At 39.7% G+C, this 20,535-nt stretch overlaps 1 protein-coding gene across 1 annotated transcript in view; it reads left to right on the plus strand.

Annotated features, from left to right (window-relative positions):
• The window catches only part of SHC3 (SHC adaptor protein 3), a 59,472-nt gene extending 44,677 nt beyond the window's left edge, over positions 1–14,795 (plus strand). Inside the window, exons 6-13 of the mRNA XM_054186004.1 lie at positions 1,143–1,194; positions 5,366–5,492; positions 6,629–6,786; positions 7,762–7,845; positions 8,783–8,920; positions 8,957–8,977; positions 11,203–11,498; positions 14,540–14,795. Coding sequence (XP_054041979.1) covers positions 1,143–1,194; positions 5,366–5,492; positions 6,629–6,786; positions 7,762–7,845; positions 8,783–8,920; positions 8,957–8,977; positions 11,203–11,498; positions 14,540–14,668 — 1,005 coding nt within the window. The 3' untranslated portion in view covers positions 14,669–14,795. The remainder of the gene's footprint in view (positions 1–1,142; positions 1,195–5,365; positions 5,493–6,628; positions 6,787–7,761; positions 7,846–8,782; positions 8,921–8,956; positions 8,978–11,202; positions 11,499–14,539) is intronic.
• Positions 14,796–20,535: the final 5,740 nt, after the last annotated feature.

Below are 20,535 nucleotides of genomic sequence, written 5' to 3' on the forward strand. Positions count from 1 at the left end.
ATGCATTAAGTGATGTGGCCGCACATCTGTCACCAGAACCATGAATGTGCTTCATCCTTTCCCTTGCCCTCTCCTTAGGAAGGAAGTTGTATATACGTGCAGCACAGTGATTTGTTTTGAGTGGGTGGTGGTGGTGGTGTGTGCTTGTACTAGAGAAAGCTAGGCTAAAGAAGTCTATATTTAACTGAAGGTTGATGTTTGTTATGATATTAGATCTTGACATAATTGTCAATGGTCTTGGATCAGTCCCCTGGAAAGGCTGGGGGTACAATTATGCAGCCTGCTGTAGTGTATCCTATATATTCCCCAATAATGTTTAGCTATACCTGACTAGCCAGGCATTTCAGGAAATATTGGATCTAATCAGGACTTTCTGATCACATCCAAAGATATATGGCATCTTCTGGATGTGCCAGCAGGCCTCACATTTCCTGGAAGCACTGGCCTTTCTGTTTCATCTGCACAATGATAAAAGTCTGTGCTGCTTGTACACAGGAGCATGAGGGTGGCAGGAGAGCAAGCAAAAAATCCCCAAAGAAGATGTCAGCCATCTTTTGCCACAAAATCTGCCTTATATGTGGCAGCAGCCCATGGGCTGGGGGAGAGTGTCCTGGGAGACTGCTTGTCACAGCCAAGCAGTGGCTGATCACCTCTGTGCCATATGACACGGTAGTTAGTAAAGTAAACACACTTGCTTGTCACACATGAATAAACACCACTGCTCAGTATTTCTGGGGAGCAGGGTTGTTACTCCCACTCTTTCTGCCACAGAATCAGTTGATTATTCATGTTCTGAACCAAAATCTCTGGGTAGTTTGAAGACAGGGACTTGTAATTCTACTCCCTTTTAAATGAGGCCTGATCCAAATTCTACTGTTTTTGTTTAATTGAATTTCAAAGGCCCTGGAAGAGATTTTTAGGTTCTACTGAAATAGGTCACACTGTGGAGAAAGTAAAGTGGTGAGATCGGTACCAAAACCTATAAATATTTTTATGGGGTTTAAGTAGCATAAAACTGTAGAGCACAACAAGACATTTGAGGGTCTACCCACAGGAATACGTTCACTCTGGACTGTGATCTTTTGCTATGACCAGTGCAAAGATTTTTTGCATTCATTATAGATATCTTCATTTTTTGACAGGATACAACTGACTATGTTGCATATGTAGCTAAGGATCCTGTTAATCGGAGAGGTAAGTTAGAAATATCTATTTGGCATCTTTTTTCCTCTGAGAAACATGAATTATTCATGGTATAATTCAGTAAAGTTTTTTTTCTTCCCCAGAAAAAAATAAATACAGCCCGATAAAAAGATTGCCTTTGACAGAATCATGGAAAGATTGTGTAGCAATAAGGAACAACCATGCGCAAGTTGATTCTCAGACTTGGAACAGGTATTGCCTGTAGTTCATCTTCAAATATCACTTGGATTCTCTTTATGTCTTAAATCAAACACTTGCCTTACTTGGCTATGTGAGCCTCTAGGCAACAGTTAACTCTTACCTACATCCAATCACTATGCAAGAACTAAGCAGTCTTCTGACTAAGTCTTCTGATGAGGCGGCTGAATCTGTTAGGTCTTCTCAGTACTTGCCTAATTCTTCCTGGCAGAATCAAATTCTTGCCAAATAGCGAGCTTTTGAGCCAGCTTGCTGGAGGTTGTAACCCTCTTTCTCAGTGAAGTTTTATTCAAGGTTATATTGCTTTATGAGCAATTGATCAGGAAAAGGGAACCTCTTATTCATTGTCTTTAAAGACTAAGATACAGTTCAGATTCTCAAAAGTAAAAGTAAATTATAAAAAGCGTAAATTACATTCTGAAATAATAAGTACAGAAAACATTCCCGCTCGTAATGCAGAAAGCATCGCTAGGTCTTAAAGCTAGATACAAAGTATAGTATAATGTATCTGAGAATCTATTTGTTATTCATAGATTCATAGAGAAAAAAAGATGGCTCCAAAAAAAAAGACTCATGTACTTCCAACAGGATTTCTGCAGAATTCAGACATTTTAACTCCAAAATGCCAACACTGCAAACCCTAAGCTGCCACCTTACCATGGGCACAACTAATTCAGTAACTTCCATATTTTGTCACCTTTAGCAGTTTTGCATACCTCCACAATCGTGTCCTTGTGCAGAGATGTCCAGACTTGAGAGTGTTAGTATTGTGCAAGTATTATAAATAATACTTGCACTAAGCACACTAATATGCTGAATATTAGTGAAACACCTAGAAAACTTATGGATAAAGGGAGGTAGGGAGATAGTCTAGTTCTTTACCATGCTTTATGTTCCAACATGATGTGTCCCTCATTAGAAAGGCTCCAGCATCAGACTGCAGGCTGTATGGTGCAAAGCTGTTCTCCACCCTGCCTGCTTTAGCAGTACCCTTCTGCTAAACTGGAAAATGATCTAGTTGTACTGAGAGATCTCAGTGGCAATTAGTGGACCAGCATCACAGACTGGATGTTTGGACTTTAGGGGTTGGAAGATCTGTGCTCTGTTTTCTGTTCCTGTGTGAGTGGATTTTATATTAATAATGTTTCATGGACTAACTATGTTCCTTATATCTAAGCTGAATGTGTTTAGCCTTAGCTTTCTATCACTGGTCATTGTTGAGCTAGTCTATCCTGAGATCACGGCTTCATCTAAGCATCTGGTATTGTTTTCCTGTGGTGTATTTAGTTCAAGTAATTTCTCGGTTTTCTTAAGGAAAAGTTTGACAGAGTGAACTCTGTAGATCTCCAGCTGCAGTGCACATCCTCCATCCTTCAGATAATTTCTGTTCCTCCTTCTTTCATTTTTCTTCATTGTTTTAAAAATGCAGATTATGCCAGTTATTGTTGGGAGTAATCTAGTATTAATGTTTGCAATCTATAATACAGTGTGCACCTTCCTATTCTTACTTTCTTTTGTGGTCATCATTAGCCTGTTTCTCATAAGCCCTTTTTGCTGGAGTGAAGCACTGTTATCTCATGTGAAATTCTTTCATGCTGAGATCTTTAAGCCTTCTGCATTACAGCTTTCTATGAGAGCTTTCCCCAATCATGTGTCTACATCAGTCGTTTGCGGATCAGTGACTTTGTATGTGACCAGTATTAAAATACACTTTTTTAAAAGGTCTTGTTTACCAAGGGGTCTGGATTGCCCTCTTTCGCCATCAGTAGCTATTCTGTCAGCCTTTGTGTTATCTGCAAATTACTTCAGAAGTGAATTTGAATTTACTTCTGTATCTAGTGAAAATGTTACTGCTGCTGTTATTGACACTAGCACAGATGCTGTAGTACAGCTTTCACTTGCATATTAAACTCATTTCTGCCCAAGGACGGAAAAGATCTCTTCAGGCTTTATATTCTGGAACTAGCAAACTAAAGGCTGACTGTCTTTCACTGTAACATTCAGAAGAAATCATCTCTGTGTGAGCTAAACCTTCTCATACTTTTACAAGAAGCACATCTCCTACCTGCTGAAAGTCCATTCATGTATCCAAGGAAACAGGTTACTCGTTATGTCACCTACCAAAACTACTTAATGATTCATGCTTCGTTTCAGCTCCAGACAGGTTTAGCAGTGAGCTAAACTAGCCCCTTTCAATCCCCACTCTAGTTGTAGAGTGCAAAAATTATAGCTTTGTTTGGCCTAACCACTTTCAGTCCACATTCACGGAGGTAAGTCTTCACCTTCTCTGGTGGATGATTGTTCACTGACCGCAGCAGTAGTGCAGAGGGGGTAAACAGCAAATATCCTGCTGCTAGCCAGTGATGTCTACCTCTGTCTTTGAACACATGGAGGTCCTGGTCTTGGCTGCTGAATCCACTTCAACATGCAGCTAAGCACATTTCCCCTGAATCAGGCATTGCCTCAGCCTGCTGGTCAGCACAGCAGATGCTATAAGGTGGGAAGAGAGCATCACTGGATCTGTTTAGCAGGGTAGCACTGTGACTGGTGCCATCTCATGCTGCATGAGGTACTGCTGCTGCTGAGGGAGAGATAGCTTGGTGCCCTCATCATCCCATACCTGCATAACTGGAGGCTTCTTGGTCCTTTATTCTGGCCTCTTCAGAAGTCTGTCCAGCAGACCAGCCTCTGAAAAGTCATTGTTAAACCTCCTGAGCCTCCCTATATTGCTTTAACCAAAATTATGTCACACAAATGTCATGACCAATCCTTATTTGTAGGACACTGGCATTCAAAGCACTTGATTCCACTGAGCTGGACACTGGGCATGTGCTAAAATGCAGTTTTTCAGCTGAAGAATTTATATTTGGGTTATTAAAGCAGTCAGGGGTGACAGAAATTAGTAACTTTGAACAAGGTCCCACTGTACTGTGGAGGGCTTGGAAAAGAACCAGAGTTTCAAATCCAATCCAGGCTCTAGCCAATAGACCATGTGCTTGTCCAGCACTAAGTATGGAAAATGAACTTGCCTGGGCTTTTCTGAATATCACCAAGATGTTCATTCAGATTTTTAGCTTCCAGGTCTTAACACCTATCTATGTTCCTGCAGTGTTGGGTTAAATCTTCACAGGTTTGCCTGTTTAAGTTGTCACATAAGATGATACCTCCAATTTAAAACCATGGTGGATTTGACTGCTCGGATAAAGCTGATAATGGTTTCTCCGTCTCCTATAGGAAAAGAGCTTGTGTTGCCAGCTTCCCTCCTTAGTGCCTCTGTCAACTGTGGGTTCAGAGAGGTGGCACGTGGGGGAGTGCTGGATTTAACTGGGGTCCTGGCTTTATGCTCCTCAGTCATCCTTCAGCTTGCTGGGAGCATCTCCATACAGACAAGCAGGAAAAGGCGCCAGCCTCTGTATTACTCGAATTAGACCAGGGTCTGGAATCTAGGAAGGATCCTAGTTACCGCTCCTCCCTCAGCCTGAAATTTGGGAAATTCTGGAAACTCAAAGGAAGTGAACAACTTGCAAACTTGGGGTGATTAGACATAAAACTGAAGTGGGGATGAAGTTGAGGAAAGCAAAGAGAGCTTTGTTTTGTTGTTGTTACCATCTACTAATATTTTTATAATTTCAACTTTAAACTCAGAATTCTCATATAATCTATTGCATTCAGATAATAACAAGTGAAATTTTAGGAGATTTCCTGTCTTTATGGACTTGTTAAGATTGTGGAACTGATTTGTCATCTTGTGTATTGCAGCTACACACTAGAACAATTTTATTTAACCTTTAAAAAGACCACATTGCCTGAAATTCTCTTTGGCAGATTTGGGTTTTATTGATATGTGCACACCATGAATAGGGCAACTATGCCTGTCATGTGGGTGTTTTGACATAGATTACTGCACCCCACCATAACATAAATAATTATTTGAATGTGCATGTGTCAAATCTTTTTCATTTAGCTTGTCATATACTGGAATGCTGTGATGGCCTGGCTCAGGATGTCATCAGCACCATAGGGCAGGCATTTGAGCTTCGATTCAAGCAATACTTGCGATGCCCCTCTAAGATACCTACTTTCCATGATAGGTGAGTATGATTGCAGAAGACTGCTAAAGGATCTTCTTTAGCTTTGTGTTTTTTGATAAAATGTGCCATGGACAAAGTTGCTGGAGATGGATAGGATTTAAATACTTTAAAAGGAGATTTGTCCCAAATTAGCAAAGCAGGGCCTGTCTAATGAATGTGAAAGTTCCACAGTCATTTTAAAAGAATGGGCTAAATATGGATTTCACAGTTAACTTATTGAAATGATCATGCATTTTCTGTTGTAGTTAGTAGGCAGAGTTGGATGGCCAAGAATGGATGTTATTTGTGGCGTTTCCTCATTGTTGTTACTCTCATAGCAGCTCTGTCAATTTAGATGAAGTAAGCTAGAGTTGCTGGGCTTCCAAAATGACTAGAGATGTTTCACTATTTCTGATATTAGCCAGGGTGAAGTTTTTAGAAAGATGATGTATTGTACACAGGCTTTGACTGCATTGTTCTCTGAAGGATAAAAAATCTGTTTGCTTGTGTATGTTTAAAAGGCTGTGATAGAGCATTCTGGTGAGCTGTGTTTTTGACATGGATTGCTATATGCTTGCTAACATTAGTATAAATCCCAGTGAGCTGGTGCCCTGTATAATCTCTTATATCAGAGTGAAATTAGCGTATGGTAAATATAAGATGCTACTATACTAATCTGGAAGCATTCTGTACTCACTTTAGACTTCTGTAAATGACTGTTAAATGTAGACTGAAACCACGGATCTGATCTCTTGACTTTGGGAAGTTCTTCCAGATTTATACTGGTGATAGAGCAACCATAATTAAAGACAAATTTTAGGGCTTAGTCAATCAATCAAATAATAATATTAAAAATGCTACTGTAAGGTTAAATAAAATCATTTGTTAATGCAGTTTATACTGGTCTTTGAAGCTAAGTAAAAACATCCTTTACTCAGCATAAAGGATTTAATCCACTGCACAGGAGGTTTGGAGCAAGTTTGTCTAAACGGAGGGGGTCTGCTACATGATCCATCATTGCTTCCTGACTTACAATGGGAGTTGAATTTTCAAAATAATGTACAATAGTGATTCCCTGACAGGCAGTCTAAACATGCTGTTAAGTCTGTAAGTCCTTTGCAAGCACGGGGCAAAATAAAGCACTCACTTTCTTACAGGGTGCAGAGTTTTGATGAGCCATGGATAGAGGAAGATAATGAGACAAGAGAACATCCTTATTACAACAACATCCCAAATAAAATCCCCCCACCTGGCGGCTTCATTGATGTCAGGCTCAAAACAAGACTCCCCAGTGTTGCAGATACAGCTCAGGTCAGTGCAGTTGCATGTCTGCCCTCCTGCTGATGGATCCAAAATTTTTTAAAAATGTATATTTTAAAATAGATACATTGGGACTGTAGCTTGCCATTCACCTGTGGCCAGCTACCTATTGAATGGGCATGGAAGATCTAGGGGGCAATAAATTAGGCAGGTTCAGAACAAACAAAAGGAGGTGAGCTCCTCATAGTGTTAATATATTACACAGGTTCAAGGAACAGAAATCCACTGAGCATTACTACATTTGTAGAAACCATGTCTGCTTCAGAGAGCATCAAATAGTGCACACTAACTGGGAAAGATTTGATGGAGAATCTAGTGCAGTCGTTATCAACCGTTCATTATGTTAATAATGCAGTAGCCATCAGTATTCAGCCAGGTTCCTAGGTAGGTTCTCCACCTCACGTTGAATTGAGGTCAGCTTGCATATTTCTACAGTGTTGCTGTGCGAAGTTTGACTGCACTATCAACATAGCCACCTAAGAGTATTTTTCAGATCCAGCACAACTCTGCTTAAATCCACAAGGGCCTTGTCTGTATACATCATCTTCCCTTCAGTACCCGAGTGCATCCCCTGGTACCAATGTAAGTCTTTCAGCTCAGGCTTTGGAGGGTGCTGGGAGCATCTGCTGGTCCCGGGTGTGTTTCTGTGGAACACTTTTCCCAGACATGGTTTGTCAGGGCTTGCTACGAGACGGCAAATCTCGTGGAGGAGGTGATACATCATTTGGGATTGTGAGGGTTAATAAAAGCAGGAAGCAGGGAAGTTTACATGAAGGTCACCAGTAATATTTTACTCCTACACAAATGCATTTGTGAGATACATACTCTGACACCATGATGAATTGGAAATTAAAGTGGGAATACACAGAATACGACCAACGAAATTGTCAGAGCCACTTATAAGATATCTGAGCATTTTAAAGGTAATTGAAAATTTCTGTGCACATGCATCCATTCTAGTCTGCAGCAGGAGTGGGAGAGCAAATCTATTACCAGAGTCGTCACTTAAGAGACAAATTCAATGAAGACTGGCATCATGGGCCTGTTAAGCAAGGTGAGTGTTGCTAGTTTTACCTGTAATATTGCAGGAGGTCTTGGGTAGGCAAAGCATGTGAAAGTCTGATGCCTCAAAGTCTTAAGGCAATGAACACTTTGTTGATAGATGCCCTTTGTCTGAATTTTAGCATTGATGTCAATGAATCACTGAAAAGTATTTGGTAATTACCTCTGGATAGATTATTAAATGCACACCTTCATAAAATTTTATCTTTTGCAGGATAGTTCATAAATAGAGTTGTCCCAAACCTTCAGCTATCTAGCTTGCCATATCTTAATATGGTATTTAAAGACAAGCTGCACGGTCTGTTCATAAAATATGACCCACTAGGCTAGGTAAGATGGAGTTTCCAAAGGAAGAGCCTAAAGTCAGAACTTTTTTTAAAATGTGAAACAATGCATGAGTTTGCACATGATCTCTGCTCCCCAAATAACAAATAATGCATAATGTTCTTTTTGTTGTTGTCTATGAATTTTAAGCAAATGACATCAAAACATACGCATGAAATTTCATCCCTTCCACCTTTATGTGCCACCTTTATGTGCCAGCTTTACTGTGTTTCTGGGAACACTTTCTTTTCAAGTGTGAGAATATGTTATCTGTTATTAATCTGCACAGATTTGAGGATTTTATTCCATTTCCTTCTCTCATGACTTCCCACCTAAATATCAATTTTGAAACTGACAGTCTTTATTTATAAAATTTTCCTTTTGTCCTGAATAATAGCGCACACACACACACACCCTCATTTAAACACAGTTCTGAATGCATTCATCAACATTTCTTTCTACTAAATCCTGCAGTTATTGACTTTAGATCTCCCATTCCAGGGAATTTTAAACCTGTGGTGATGGGGTGTGATGTTATTTGGTCATTATAACAACCCTGTTCTGTCAAATACCAAAAAGAAGAAAAAAAGTCTTGAATTTTCTAGGATCTCTGGATATTTGTAGTATGCTAGAAGGGAAATCACAAGTAACCAAAACAGCAGAGATGCCAACATACGTGAACACCCAGCATATAAATATAGAAGCTCTATTGGCACTTCAGGCAGATGCTGAAAGCACCATCAGTGGAACAGCAGATGATACCAAAGAGAGCAGCCCAGGAAAAGATCTGTTTGACATGAGTGAGTTCATTTCCTATTCACTCCCTTTCCAACAAGCAAACCAATATGTTTATGTATTAGCTCTGTATAAAAAGAATTTGAAAATTCTCAAAATGTTAGTATTCCTGGTGGAGTTATGGTGAATTTTAGTGGTTTCATATGGTGGTTCCATATCTGACCAAGTTAAAATAAGAATGGCTGAAGATCTGAAGCTAGTTTGTATTACATCTGAGTTAAGCTGAGTTGCAGTCTACGTTGTCCTTAACATGACCATGTCAGAAGGAAAATACATCAGGAGGCTTGTCATGCAGGAAAGTGAAGCAGTGAATGGCTGGAAAATTAACTCCAGCCTGTCCTACGAATATGTTACTAGGAAGACAACGCATACTGAAAAGACTTTGTGCAACAAGGAAGCTGGGAGGAAAATTAAAAGGCTATGTTATGCCTTGCTCTGGATAGGCCTACTGTCTTATCTAGTTATCTGTTCCAACTTTGAAGCCAGCTTTCCCAACATCAGAATCACAGCCATAGCCATAAGACAATGGTTTAATCATCAGTCATAATTTGGTGTTGGTGCTACTGATACGCGTTGTTCTCAGCCTTAAAGAGATACTTAACAGGAAATTAGGGAAAGCATTTTGAAGTACAGAAAATTTTCTTTGTTTTTTTTTTTTATTCTTCCTACTTCCAATCAATTGCTGACACACAATTTTTTTTAATTCAGTTCACATAATTAAAAGGCAGTGAGACAAAGTGGTTGGTCCCCAAATGCTATTTGTAAAATATCATACCTACATTTCTGTTATCTCAGTATACATAAAACTGTCTCCCTGGCATGGTTTTGCTCAGATATGGCTCTATTTCCACAGTTTAGGGAGATTTTGGATTAAAAGAAAGGGTGAGGGAAGAAAGTTGATCTGTGAACATAAATCTGAAATGAGAAAATTTTGCTGTCTGAAATCAGGGATGTTAACCTTGATTTCTAGCATGCTGTGCCTTTAAAATGTGCACATGCTTACCTGTATTTTATACACATTCTTTTCCTAAAAATCAGGAAAATTGATTTCTCATCTTCTGTCTTCCAGCCTTCATTAATCTTTATTAACTATTGGATCATCAGGGAAAAGTAGTATTAAAATATGTCAACTAGCCCTAAGTGAGTTGTTTGTCAAGCTAAACATGTGTTGGGCTTTGTGCAGACTGCAATGTAGTGAAGACATACTTGAGCTGGTTTTGAGAATTATCTGAGTATCAACAAGCTGTGACAGCACAGTATTTACCCTATTTCTCTGAGATAAATTAACCTCTCTGTGGCCCCATGCAAACATGACTACGTACTTCTCACATCTAAGCATTCTGTTTAGAGATGGTGAATTGCTACATGGTATTGCTCTGCAGATGTCATTTAGCAAGTCTAGCGGGCACAGAACAATATATGTTTTTAATATGTGCTAGTTGGCCAGATGAAGGTCTTGCAAGGGAAAATAGCTTCCGATAGGTCAGTACAGCATATAATGAAGTGTGCACTGACCCATTTACTATTTCTGTAAGACTGTTGGGACCTGTAATGACACATCTTTTCATTTCACTCTACAGAAAGTAACACTGAGTTCAGGATTTAGCTGAGGTTTAAAAGTTGCTTCCCTGAGGCTAATTTCAGCTAGGTAAATCACGGTAAAGGTTTTAGATTGTGTCTATGTTGCTAAGTCCCTTTCCTAGGTGGAGTCTAGGGGTAGGCTGAATGATAAGGGCAACTGATCCCTTCTAGACACACTAGGCTGAAGAAACGGATAATTTTTAAATGTGTATGTTGCTTGAAGAGAGACCAAATATGAGTATAATGACATTGAGTACCCATGTTATGCAATTTATTGGAAATGAAACTGTCTGGTGTACATGGCAAGACAAAAGGAGAGCTCTGCCCATTACCAGGGCATATAAATGCAACTGTTGACAATAGCCGTTACCGAAACAAAATCACTACCTTTCAAAACCTTTTGCCAAGGTTTGCTCTGGTTATTACCAGCATCGTTCTGTGTATAACATAAATTTTTAACATATTCAACTCTTAACATAATCCATAAATCAGTAGGCCTAGTAGTGTATCTTCCCTCATTTTTTCATAAAGATAAAAGGAAGTGGCTGTAACACAAAATAGATCCTTTCAAAAATGAGTGGAATATCACCATTGGGTAACATGATTTACCTATGAATGATTTTGCCTTTGTTCCTATTTCCACAAGCAGAACCATTTGAAGATGCCCTCAAGAACCAAACGTCTGAGGCTGTGTTGAGTAAATCCACCTCCATTGGAGGCAACAGTCCTCTTTTATCCAGAGCATCTGACTGGACTGTAGCTGAAGAGCTGAGTACAGAGCCATGGTATCAAGGAGAGATGAGCAGGAAAGAAGCAGAACAGCTGTTAAAGAAATGTGGAGACTTCCTCGTGAGGAAGAGTACCACGAATCCCGGCTCCTATGTGCTGACAGGCATGCACAATGGACAAGCCAAGCATCTTCTTTTGGTGGACCCAGAAGGAACTGTAAGTGCTGATTCTTCAGTAACACAGGAAGTTTCTGGCACTTCATATTTTCTCTAAATGTGTTTAAACTTATTTACAACTTATTCATATCTCTAGTATGCCATCACATTTCTAATTCTCTCCCTAATGTGTTGCAGAAGACCCACTGCATGATTTCTGCCCATTGCAGGGTGCCTTAGGGACCTGATTCCCAGAAAGTTCAAGCTTTGGCCACTGCTGTACAGTCTTAGTCAGAAGTGCAGCTAGGCCACTTCTTTATCCTTCCTGCTGAGAAGCTGCAGGTGGCTCTGCAAGTTCAGCCATTTCCACATGACAACTCTGTCAGTTAGGCTATGGACGAGGCCCTTTGTGTTTTCCTGCACCTAAGACAAGGGGAGAACCGGTGTAAACGTGCTCCATGTCCTTGCTGCACAGGGACTCCCTTAGTGACAAGGGGACCCTCCCAGCAGCAGGATGGAGAAGGCAAGGGTGCTCCAGTTATTTGCAGCTGCCCTGTCCCGTCCTGCTTCTTGGGAGGCTTAGTCTCACCTGAGAAAATGAAAGCATCACCATGTTTTATTCTTGGCTCCTGGTAGCTGAGAGTGGGCAACTCCTCTTCCTCTGTGAAGGACAACTTTAGATGACAAACCCCAGAGAAAATAAGAAACTCCTGTAAAGGAGTTGGCCTGTTGGCATTTGTCCCCGCAGAGAAAACTGTAACAGTCAGCCGAATTATGCCGATCCTGCAGTCAGTAACGCTGCGATGAGAAATGCCCATGGTACTTGTTGTAATCGCATTCGCCACATGAGGGCAGACAAAGAACGGGTTTGCAGTTTTTAGGTTCCAACTGCAGAGTCCTGAGCTTGGCAGGTACACCGAGCCTGGGGGACTGGCCCCATGCCTCCTGGGGGTGGCTTCCTTTGCTAAACTATTGCCAGCGGTTTTGTACTCCTGCAGCAGGGCCCCCTAATTCTCCCTTCACCATAAACCCACAAATAGCTGTTACAAGCTACTTCCAAGGAAAATCCTGCTATGTGACGCAGCAAGTAAAAGGATGCTATGTCCCTCTGGCAGCTCTGCTGCTCTGATGACTGGCATGGAGTACTTGGGCCCAGTGATGACTCCTGGGACATTTTCCTCCTGTAGGTGGAGGACAGACACCCCCCATCTTTTCTGCACTGCCCCTATGAGCAGCACTAATTTGCTGACGTCCTTGAATAGGGACCTGCTTGTTCTCTGCACCTACCCCCTCCCCGAGGCTACTTGTGATCTGCCATTGTGGCCCAAATGGCTCTGAAGCTCCTTGCTCAGGAAGCGTTGCTTGATAACAACAGCTTTTCTGTGGCTGTCTTTAGGCTGCTGTCTATGATTTGTGGGATCCTGACACAGACCCTGAGCAGCCCTATTTGTGACTTGTCAGAGTGGAGAATTGTCAATAAAATGCCAGCGTGTGGCCAGCTGCAGCAGCATGCCAGCAACTTGCATTTCTTCTGCATAGCCTCAGTGTGATCGTTTGTAAAAAAAAAAATTCACACAAAGGCTGCCTGAAAATTCATTTGACTCCCAAATTACCCAGTGACACTTTACAGCTTTTAAGGGTGTGTTTTCAGAGCAGAGCTAACTGTCCAGTTGCTTCTGCTCTCATGCCACTGACAAAAATAAAAAGATCTCTGGCTCAGGTAAAGGATGTTTAAAATGGAGGACTGCAGGATTTTTGCTGGATTTAGAATTAGGGCTTGAATTCTGGTGATGGCAGAGCATACCACTTATGATGAGAAAACTCTTAGCTGAGTTGAATGGACTGAAAATGTGTTAATATAAATATAGACAGGGAAAGTTACTGCTGTTTTAAAGATGTCTTTTCATTTTGAAATTATAGCTTTCAATAATTATAGAAAGTGATGTTTCAAAGCAGTATGTTTCAGAAATCGTGAGAGCCTGTTCATTTTCTTCAGTGACGCAGCTACATGAGGACTGAGCAGATAGCTCAGTTGTGGAAGTTGTTTGTTTCTTTTTTTAGCCTGTGCTAAGTTTCTAGCAGTTTTGCCAGAACTCAGTGATGAAGACTGAAATATTTCAAGTGACGTGCCCACCACACCATAGGCTGACTCTGGAAAGTTTTAAGAAAAGTTGTCCTCTCTTTCTGAGAAAAGTTCAAGGAAAACTTCAGAGCAGTGTTAACAGGCTTTTGCTTGAGGCAGTGTCAAGCCATCCCAATACAATGTTGTACTGCAGCATGACATTAGCTTGAGAGGACCTCTCCTCTGCTGATGGAAGATATATGGTTAATTTGTTTTAAACATAGGAAGGAAATGTTTTGTGAAGATGTGTTTAAATAATTAAAGATTGTTTTGTAATATAGATCAGGTTTTGGCCTGTCCTGATTTTTGACCATTTTACCTTGCAATATCAGTTTCCTCTTGTCATGGGTGTAATAATTTACTTAGCAATATGCTGGTGCATAGGGCTGCTAAATGAGCTAGACAATGACATCCCCTGCCCTGAAATGTTTCAGTTTCAAAGGGGTGTACCGTGCAGCACAGGGCAAACCCAAGCCAAGCACATTTGGTGTCTGGATCGCTTTTGGGGAAGGGCATTTTCCAGCACCTGAAGAAGAAGGTGTTTGTTAAGGAAAGTACAAAGCTGCTGAGGTGCACAGAGAAGAGTTGCGTTCTGGCATCTCTGGAGGGACAGCTCTTTCTAATGAAAAAGGTGAAAACACTTAAAAGAAGCAGGCCTCTTGAAGAAGAAACTGTCATCTAAAAATCTGACTTACAGTCTGACTTACACAAAGTTTTCAAGCAGACCTATTCAGAAAGCGTAATAGTAGTAGACTGGCCCACAGGTAGCATGCAAAATATCTGTTTGGAGATAGTGGAAAAAGGAGACAAAACAGAAGCAAAACTCCAGAAATGCCAAATTTCCACTGATTTTGATGGAAGAGAGGTCAGTCTCTAAAACATGACTAATTGTGCCATTTTATTCTTAGAGAATTTTATGCAAAGTTAAGGGAAAAAGTATTTTGCTCTTTAATCTATCTTCTTGCATCCTTTTTTTGAAGGTTCGTACAAAAGATCGTGTCTTTGACAGCATAAGTCATCTCATCAATCATCATCTTGAGAATAATTTGCCAATAGTTTCTTCTGGGAGTGAACTCTGCCTGCAGCAGCCTGCTGAAAGGAAACACTGACTCCAGATAACTATTTTAGGTTTTGTAATTTGCAAGCTACAACTGGTGGAAATTGCAGATTTGAAAGAACATGTATATTAAAAAAGATAGCATATTCACCTATTCACCAGTATGTTTTCTTTTGGTTTAAGGAGCCCCATTTCACACAGTACGCTTGGAAATTCTCAATGCTTTATGTAGACATGAAGTCACAGCAGAAGGTTTTCGGAAAAAGTGATTTCAATAAAATTGTTCAGATTCTCTAATGTGAATATTGATAGTGTATATATACACATTATATATAAAAATACAGTCTATATTTATATTTTTCAAGTCAGTCTGTTGATGATATAGAACTATCTTCTGTGCCATAAGTTTTTACCAGATGAAAAATACCAATTGTGGTTGTTCAGATAAAAATAGAATTCAGCAGTCTCAATTTCTTGTGAAAATTAATATTAGGAATCTTATTTCTGATTTTACCTAAGAAGCACAACTATTGGGACTACAGGTAGATTATCCCGGTTAACAATGGAAGGAGTCTGAATTCAGCAACTAGTATTCCAACTTGGAAATTGAACATAAAATAATTTTTAAAAGCATTATTCAGTGTCATTGATATCAAAAGCGTTTTATCTTTCTTAAGTCATTTGAATTCTTATATGATGCTACTCAAAACATTTGTATCTTTCTTTAACAATGATTTGATGTGATTCTCTGTGTTTGAGGTGAGTGCTTTTGTTTTTTCTAATAATAATATAACAATATTCTGTCATTTTAATTTATTAATTTGAGTGCTAAGGTTATTTATAAGTAGTTCTGTGCTTTTGGTGAAGATCTAGATGTCATTGACTACCAGTCTCCAATGAGATGTTACATACCTATTAGGCAAGTTCTTTATTAAGGTTTAATGCAAGGTGTACATGGTTAATCAATGACATATCTGAAAAATCTTTTCTTCTTACAAACTGTGAAAACTATCACGACTCAGTGGTCGGTTTTGCAAATTATGTCATTTGCATATACTAACCAAGGCATAACTTGACTTTGGCCTTCAACAAGTGATAGGTATTGCAAATATACTGCTTTTGTCTAAATATCAAGTTTAAAAATGCTCATATGCTAAAGATGCCTTTCTGACAGAAATGTACTTGGCTTTAGGTACTGGGAAATGTTTTAAGAAAGGTTTGTACTATTCAGATGCAAGCACTACATGAAGTTATTTTCCTGTTTTATGAAGCTTATCAAGAGCCAAATTCAATAGATGTGGTTCCTGTAAAGGTAAAATTTGTGCCAGTCAGGATTTAGCCTTCAGCATTCCAAGGTCTTCTCCAACACCAGTATCTGAAATCAAATCTTCAGACTTGATTCATAAAGGCCAAGACTCAGTTGGCCAAGTTAAGTCTATGTTAAGCACCTGCCTACATGGAAGTAGCCAAGTACTTAAAATTAGATTTGGTTTTAAGAATTTGCTAAGTTCAAAAATTTGTCAAACTACAACCAAATTGACAGAAGGGCTCACTTAGAATCCATTCAGGTAGGATTATTGTATTAAAATCCTGAAATTTCTTATACCTTCTGCTTTGAAATATGGTGAAGTTACAACTTAGGAAGTTTGGTTAGGTTAATAGGTTAATGATCTTAATAACAAAAATGATTGAGGCACCTAAGACTAATCATGTGATCCTTGCAATAAAAATACACTTGATTCTGTAATCAATATATTCAGAAGCCAAACTAAGACATTAGTGAACCAAATGTTTCTGATCAATTTTCCTGCAGATAGTTATTAGTTGATATTTCTAGCTCCGAGTTGGAGCTGAGAGCAAAGGAAAGAAATTAAATCCTGCATTGCAGCCCAAATTAGTATTGCACTGAGGTTATCAGAATTCTTAAAATTTGTGTTGTCCTTTTATCAGGTTGGAAATTGCAAGGGAAAGTGAGGAGATCTTATACCCCAAAACAGTATCCATCAAAATTACTTCAATTAAGAGCAGCCATGTCTCACTATGTTTCAGTTTCAAGTATCTTGGTTGACACCTTTTTGTCATATATAACATTTGTCATCCCATTCTTCCACCTCCCTACAGCCATGTCCTGGAAAGTCTTTAGTGTGATATCACTAACTGTAAGAGAAGGCCTCTTTTATACTTTGAATGTTGTATATCGTTTTGGTAAGAGCCAGCTGCCTAACTGTCTCAGGTGCCTTTAAAAATCCCACCTGCTGCCTATGTCTGTTTCAGATTCCTAAATATACTGTCAGCGTATGCCTGGAAAAATGTGACAAGACATATGAATATGAATGAAGGCACTAAACATACGCTGAAATAAACATCTAAAATTTTTACCATTGTCCTAGCTGTAGCTTTAATAACAGCAGCCACCTAGCTGCATGTTATTACTGAAACAGTAAACTGAAGCAGGTGGCAAGGAGACACAAAATGAAAAAATTGACAGAAATATTAAATTCCCCAGACTACATTTCACAAACTCTGCCTCCAGGAAAATGTGTCTATTTTAAACTGCTCTGCCAGCCCAGCCAATTTGCCCAGCTCAGCATGCCCATTGATGATGCAAAGGTTACATGTAGCTTGATCAGATGCAGTTTGGTCCTAGGTAGCACCTTCGGGCTGTGACAGTGCCCTGCTGCCGCAATGGGCCAGAAGATCCTGTCTGGCCAGGTGTGGTGATCCAGAGGCTTTTCTAAGTCACTGTGAACAAAATGATCTCAAAGCTGTCCAGAAGGAAGGGCTTGTGGGCCAATCAATGCTCCCTTGTTGATCCTGCCATTGCTTTTTTCACTGTGACTCTGGTAGATTTGACTTTCCCCTATATGAAAACGGTATAAAAACTGTATAGCCATCTGGATAGCATTCCAAACTGTTGTTGTCAAAGACCATTTTACACTGAGCTCAACAAGAATGAACTGAACCTGCTAGAGAGGAAGAGTTCTTTTCTGTGAGGAGCCAACACTGCCAGCAATTTAAGAGATGTAGAAGTTATGAGGTGGGCTCAAATGCTGTGCAATTGTCTGAAAACCAGACAGCTGACAGCCTTTTCATGTTTGGCTTTGGTTTTGAGTCCCCTCACCTTCTGTTTTCATTCCCTTTTATGCAATCCCAAGGCTAGATATTTGCTGGTGATAACTCAGTACCAAGACTTCAAGAACTGGGAATTTACTGAAAGAACAAATTTACTAGACTCAATAGAAATCACTGAGGTAAGACAATATTATGGTATCCTCTGGTATTTTCACAGGGGATAGCTGAGAAGTCAGAACTGAAACTCTAAATATCCTGCAAGACTGTCTACATTGATTTTGAGTCCTGTCTGATTATTAGTGTGGATTTCAGTTGTGTTGCAACTGTGTGAACTATGGGCAATGAAAATTCATTCAATTCCTTTACACAAAGAACTTTCAAAAGTGGACCAGATGCTTCTGATTCATTTTATTGCAGATCTAGAGTAATTATTAGGTTAATAAAATCTTACAGTGAGGCTGGCAGCGAGAGACTGGATATTGAGGTACAGTCATGTTCCCAAACTTTCAGTTATTTCATATTCTTCATAAGCAATGAAATATCAAATGTAGAAAATGTGATTTGAAAACTGAATTACCTTCTGACTTCAATGGGAATTTGCTCAGTGTGAGGACTCCCAGGTTTCTTTCCCTAGTGCAAGAAGAGGACGTTCAAACTGGCCGTGCCTGGGTGGAGACCATAGGAAGAGATACAATTTCCATGGCTTACTACCTGCCTCCCTGCCCAGGGCTTTGCACAGATGGTGGGGGTAGGAGGTTATACAGTTGCTCCCCTCCACTTCACATCCTACAGAGTTCAAAATGGGAGATTATGACAGTTCTGTCAGAAACCTCTCTGCCACACACGTTCAATACAAACTACGTAGTCCCAGGACCAGGATTTGCACACAAAATGTGCACTGTCACTGGAAGAAAATGTTCACTAACAGTCTAGTGAATGTCACCTGCCAGAACTAAATTTTCTGTGTCCTGGATTAATTCTTTTTCTCCTCTGTGGAATAATATGCTCACATTTCTTATCATCATGGTCCCCAGGCATCCTGCTGTGTAGTTAGATGAGGAGAATTTATAAAATTTATACCAGTGTGATTGCTGCTGGCACATCAAGTGCCAGATGCCAGCTACAATATATTCAAAATAGAATTGATGCATGTTTAGATATTTGTAAGTAGCAAATGCTCCATTTGAAAGCTAGCAGATTTTTGCAGGCTCCAGGAAATGCACAGATCTAAAGGAGAAATTTGGAACTTGTGAATATTCTGACAACAGGTTACAAATTCTCCTCTACTTTCAAGCCCTTGTTATTAGCATCCGATGTCTGTCTGAATTAAGTCTATCTTTGTCTATCCTTTGTATTAATTCTGTCTTTTGTATTAAGGAATTTAGCATAAACAAAGTCTAAGCTGAAGTAACAGACACACTTCCCTTTTTATCTTCCAGACATTTTCAACGTATGTCTGCATAAAATCCAAATTCAGATTCACCTAAGTGTACCGTCAAAAATATGTTGATGTGCATGGTCTTTTGCCCAAGCCTAGGGTCGCACTGTCCACAAATCTATGCTTGCTTAAAGCTGCCATGATATGGGCAAATTCCCACTAAACGCTCTGTGCTTAGCTGTACTTACTCTACTCATCACACACAGTGTCTGTAGACCTTTCTCACATCTGCACTGGATGCAGCTGGAATGAGGGCAGGCCTGTGGAAAAGAACGTGAACATACAATTTGCCTGCAGTTAACCAGAGGCTTGGATAGGGACTGAAAAGCTGTCTTGGGAGAGCAAATGCTAGGGATAAGAATTGTGAAGCCTGGAAACACAAGCCAGTAGGCATATAAACCACTAATGAGAATTGTGAGCTGCCGCCAAATTATAAACATGACAACTGGTTCATAGGGTTAAAGCAGAACCTCTGCGGAAGGAACTGCAAAATACTTAGGCAATCCCTACGGCTCATCTCTTTTTGGTCATAGACCCTGATCGGTTCCTCTGCATCCTCCACCATAAGCATCTTGTATGCTTCCACTGAGAAAAAGCAGGGCTTTTTTTCTTTTTTGTGTCTCAGTAAGGGGAATAAGATTTCAGAGATACACATTTCTAGCAGAAGCACCATATAGGGGAAAAGCTAAATAAAGAGTGTTTAAACCTTGTTTAACAACAGAACAGGCCATGGAAACCAAAGAAAGAAAGAAGCTAAAGCTGGGTGACTCATTCTGCTACCCCACTTTGTGGGAGACAGCACGGATGACTCAGAAAAGGAAGGTAGCTTCAGATTTTGAGATTAAGATGCAGGTTTGAATTTTATGTAGATATCATGAAGGTCAAATAAAATACAGGTCAAATGACAGCTTTTTCCATCAGTCCTCCTTTTTCTTCTGTGAGGCAAAACCAAACAAACACACCCAGGCAAATATTCATTCAAAGTAAGTGAAATTTTTTATTCAACGAAGAATGTAAAGATTATAATTGCTATATATTTGTGTCCTTTGTGGCTGGATTGGTGTGATAACTGCTTCTCAGTAAAGTCCTGCAGAGTTAAAGTTTGAAAGAAACTAGGTTTCTTCTTTTGAGGTAAATGTTTTTCTTTGCATTGGGTGGGCAGCAACAACGACACAAAAAAGTAACTATTTTGCTGTAAAAGGGAGTTTGACTGTACATTTGTTATTTATTAATATTTATTACTTTTAGAAACAATTTTAACTGAGAATTGCAGGAAAAATAATGTATGTGGGAATAGTGTTATGATTTATATTCCAAACGACTTTTGTGAATCTCAAATTTTCGCCTGTCCACTGACTGTGGTATTCTGGTTATAGAAGCCAATTTTGTCTCTGAGGAAGTACTTCAGC

Source organism: Rissa tridactyla, chromosome Z (genome assembly GCF_028500815.1).
Source record: "Rissa tridactyla isolate bRisTri1 chromosome Z, bRisTri1.patW.cur.20221130, whole genome shotgun sequence".
NCBI lineage: Eukaryota > Metazoa > Chordata > Aves > Charadriiformes > Laridae > Rissa > Rissa tridactyla.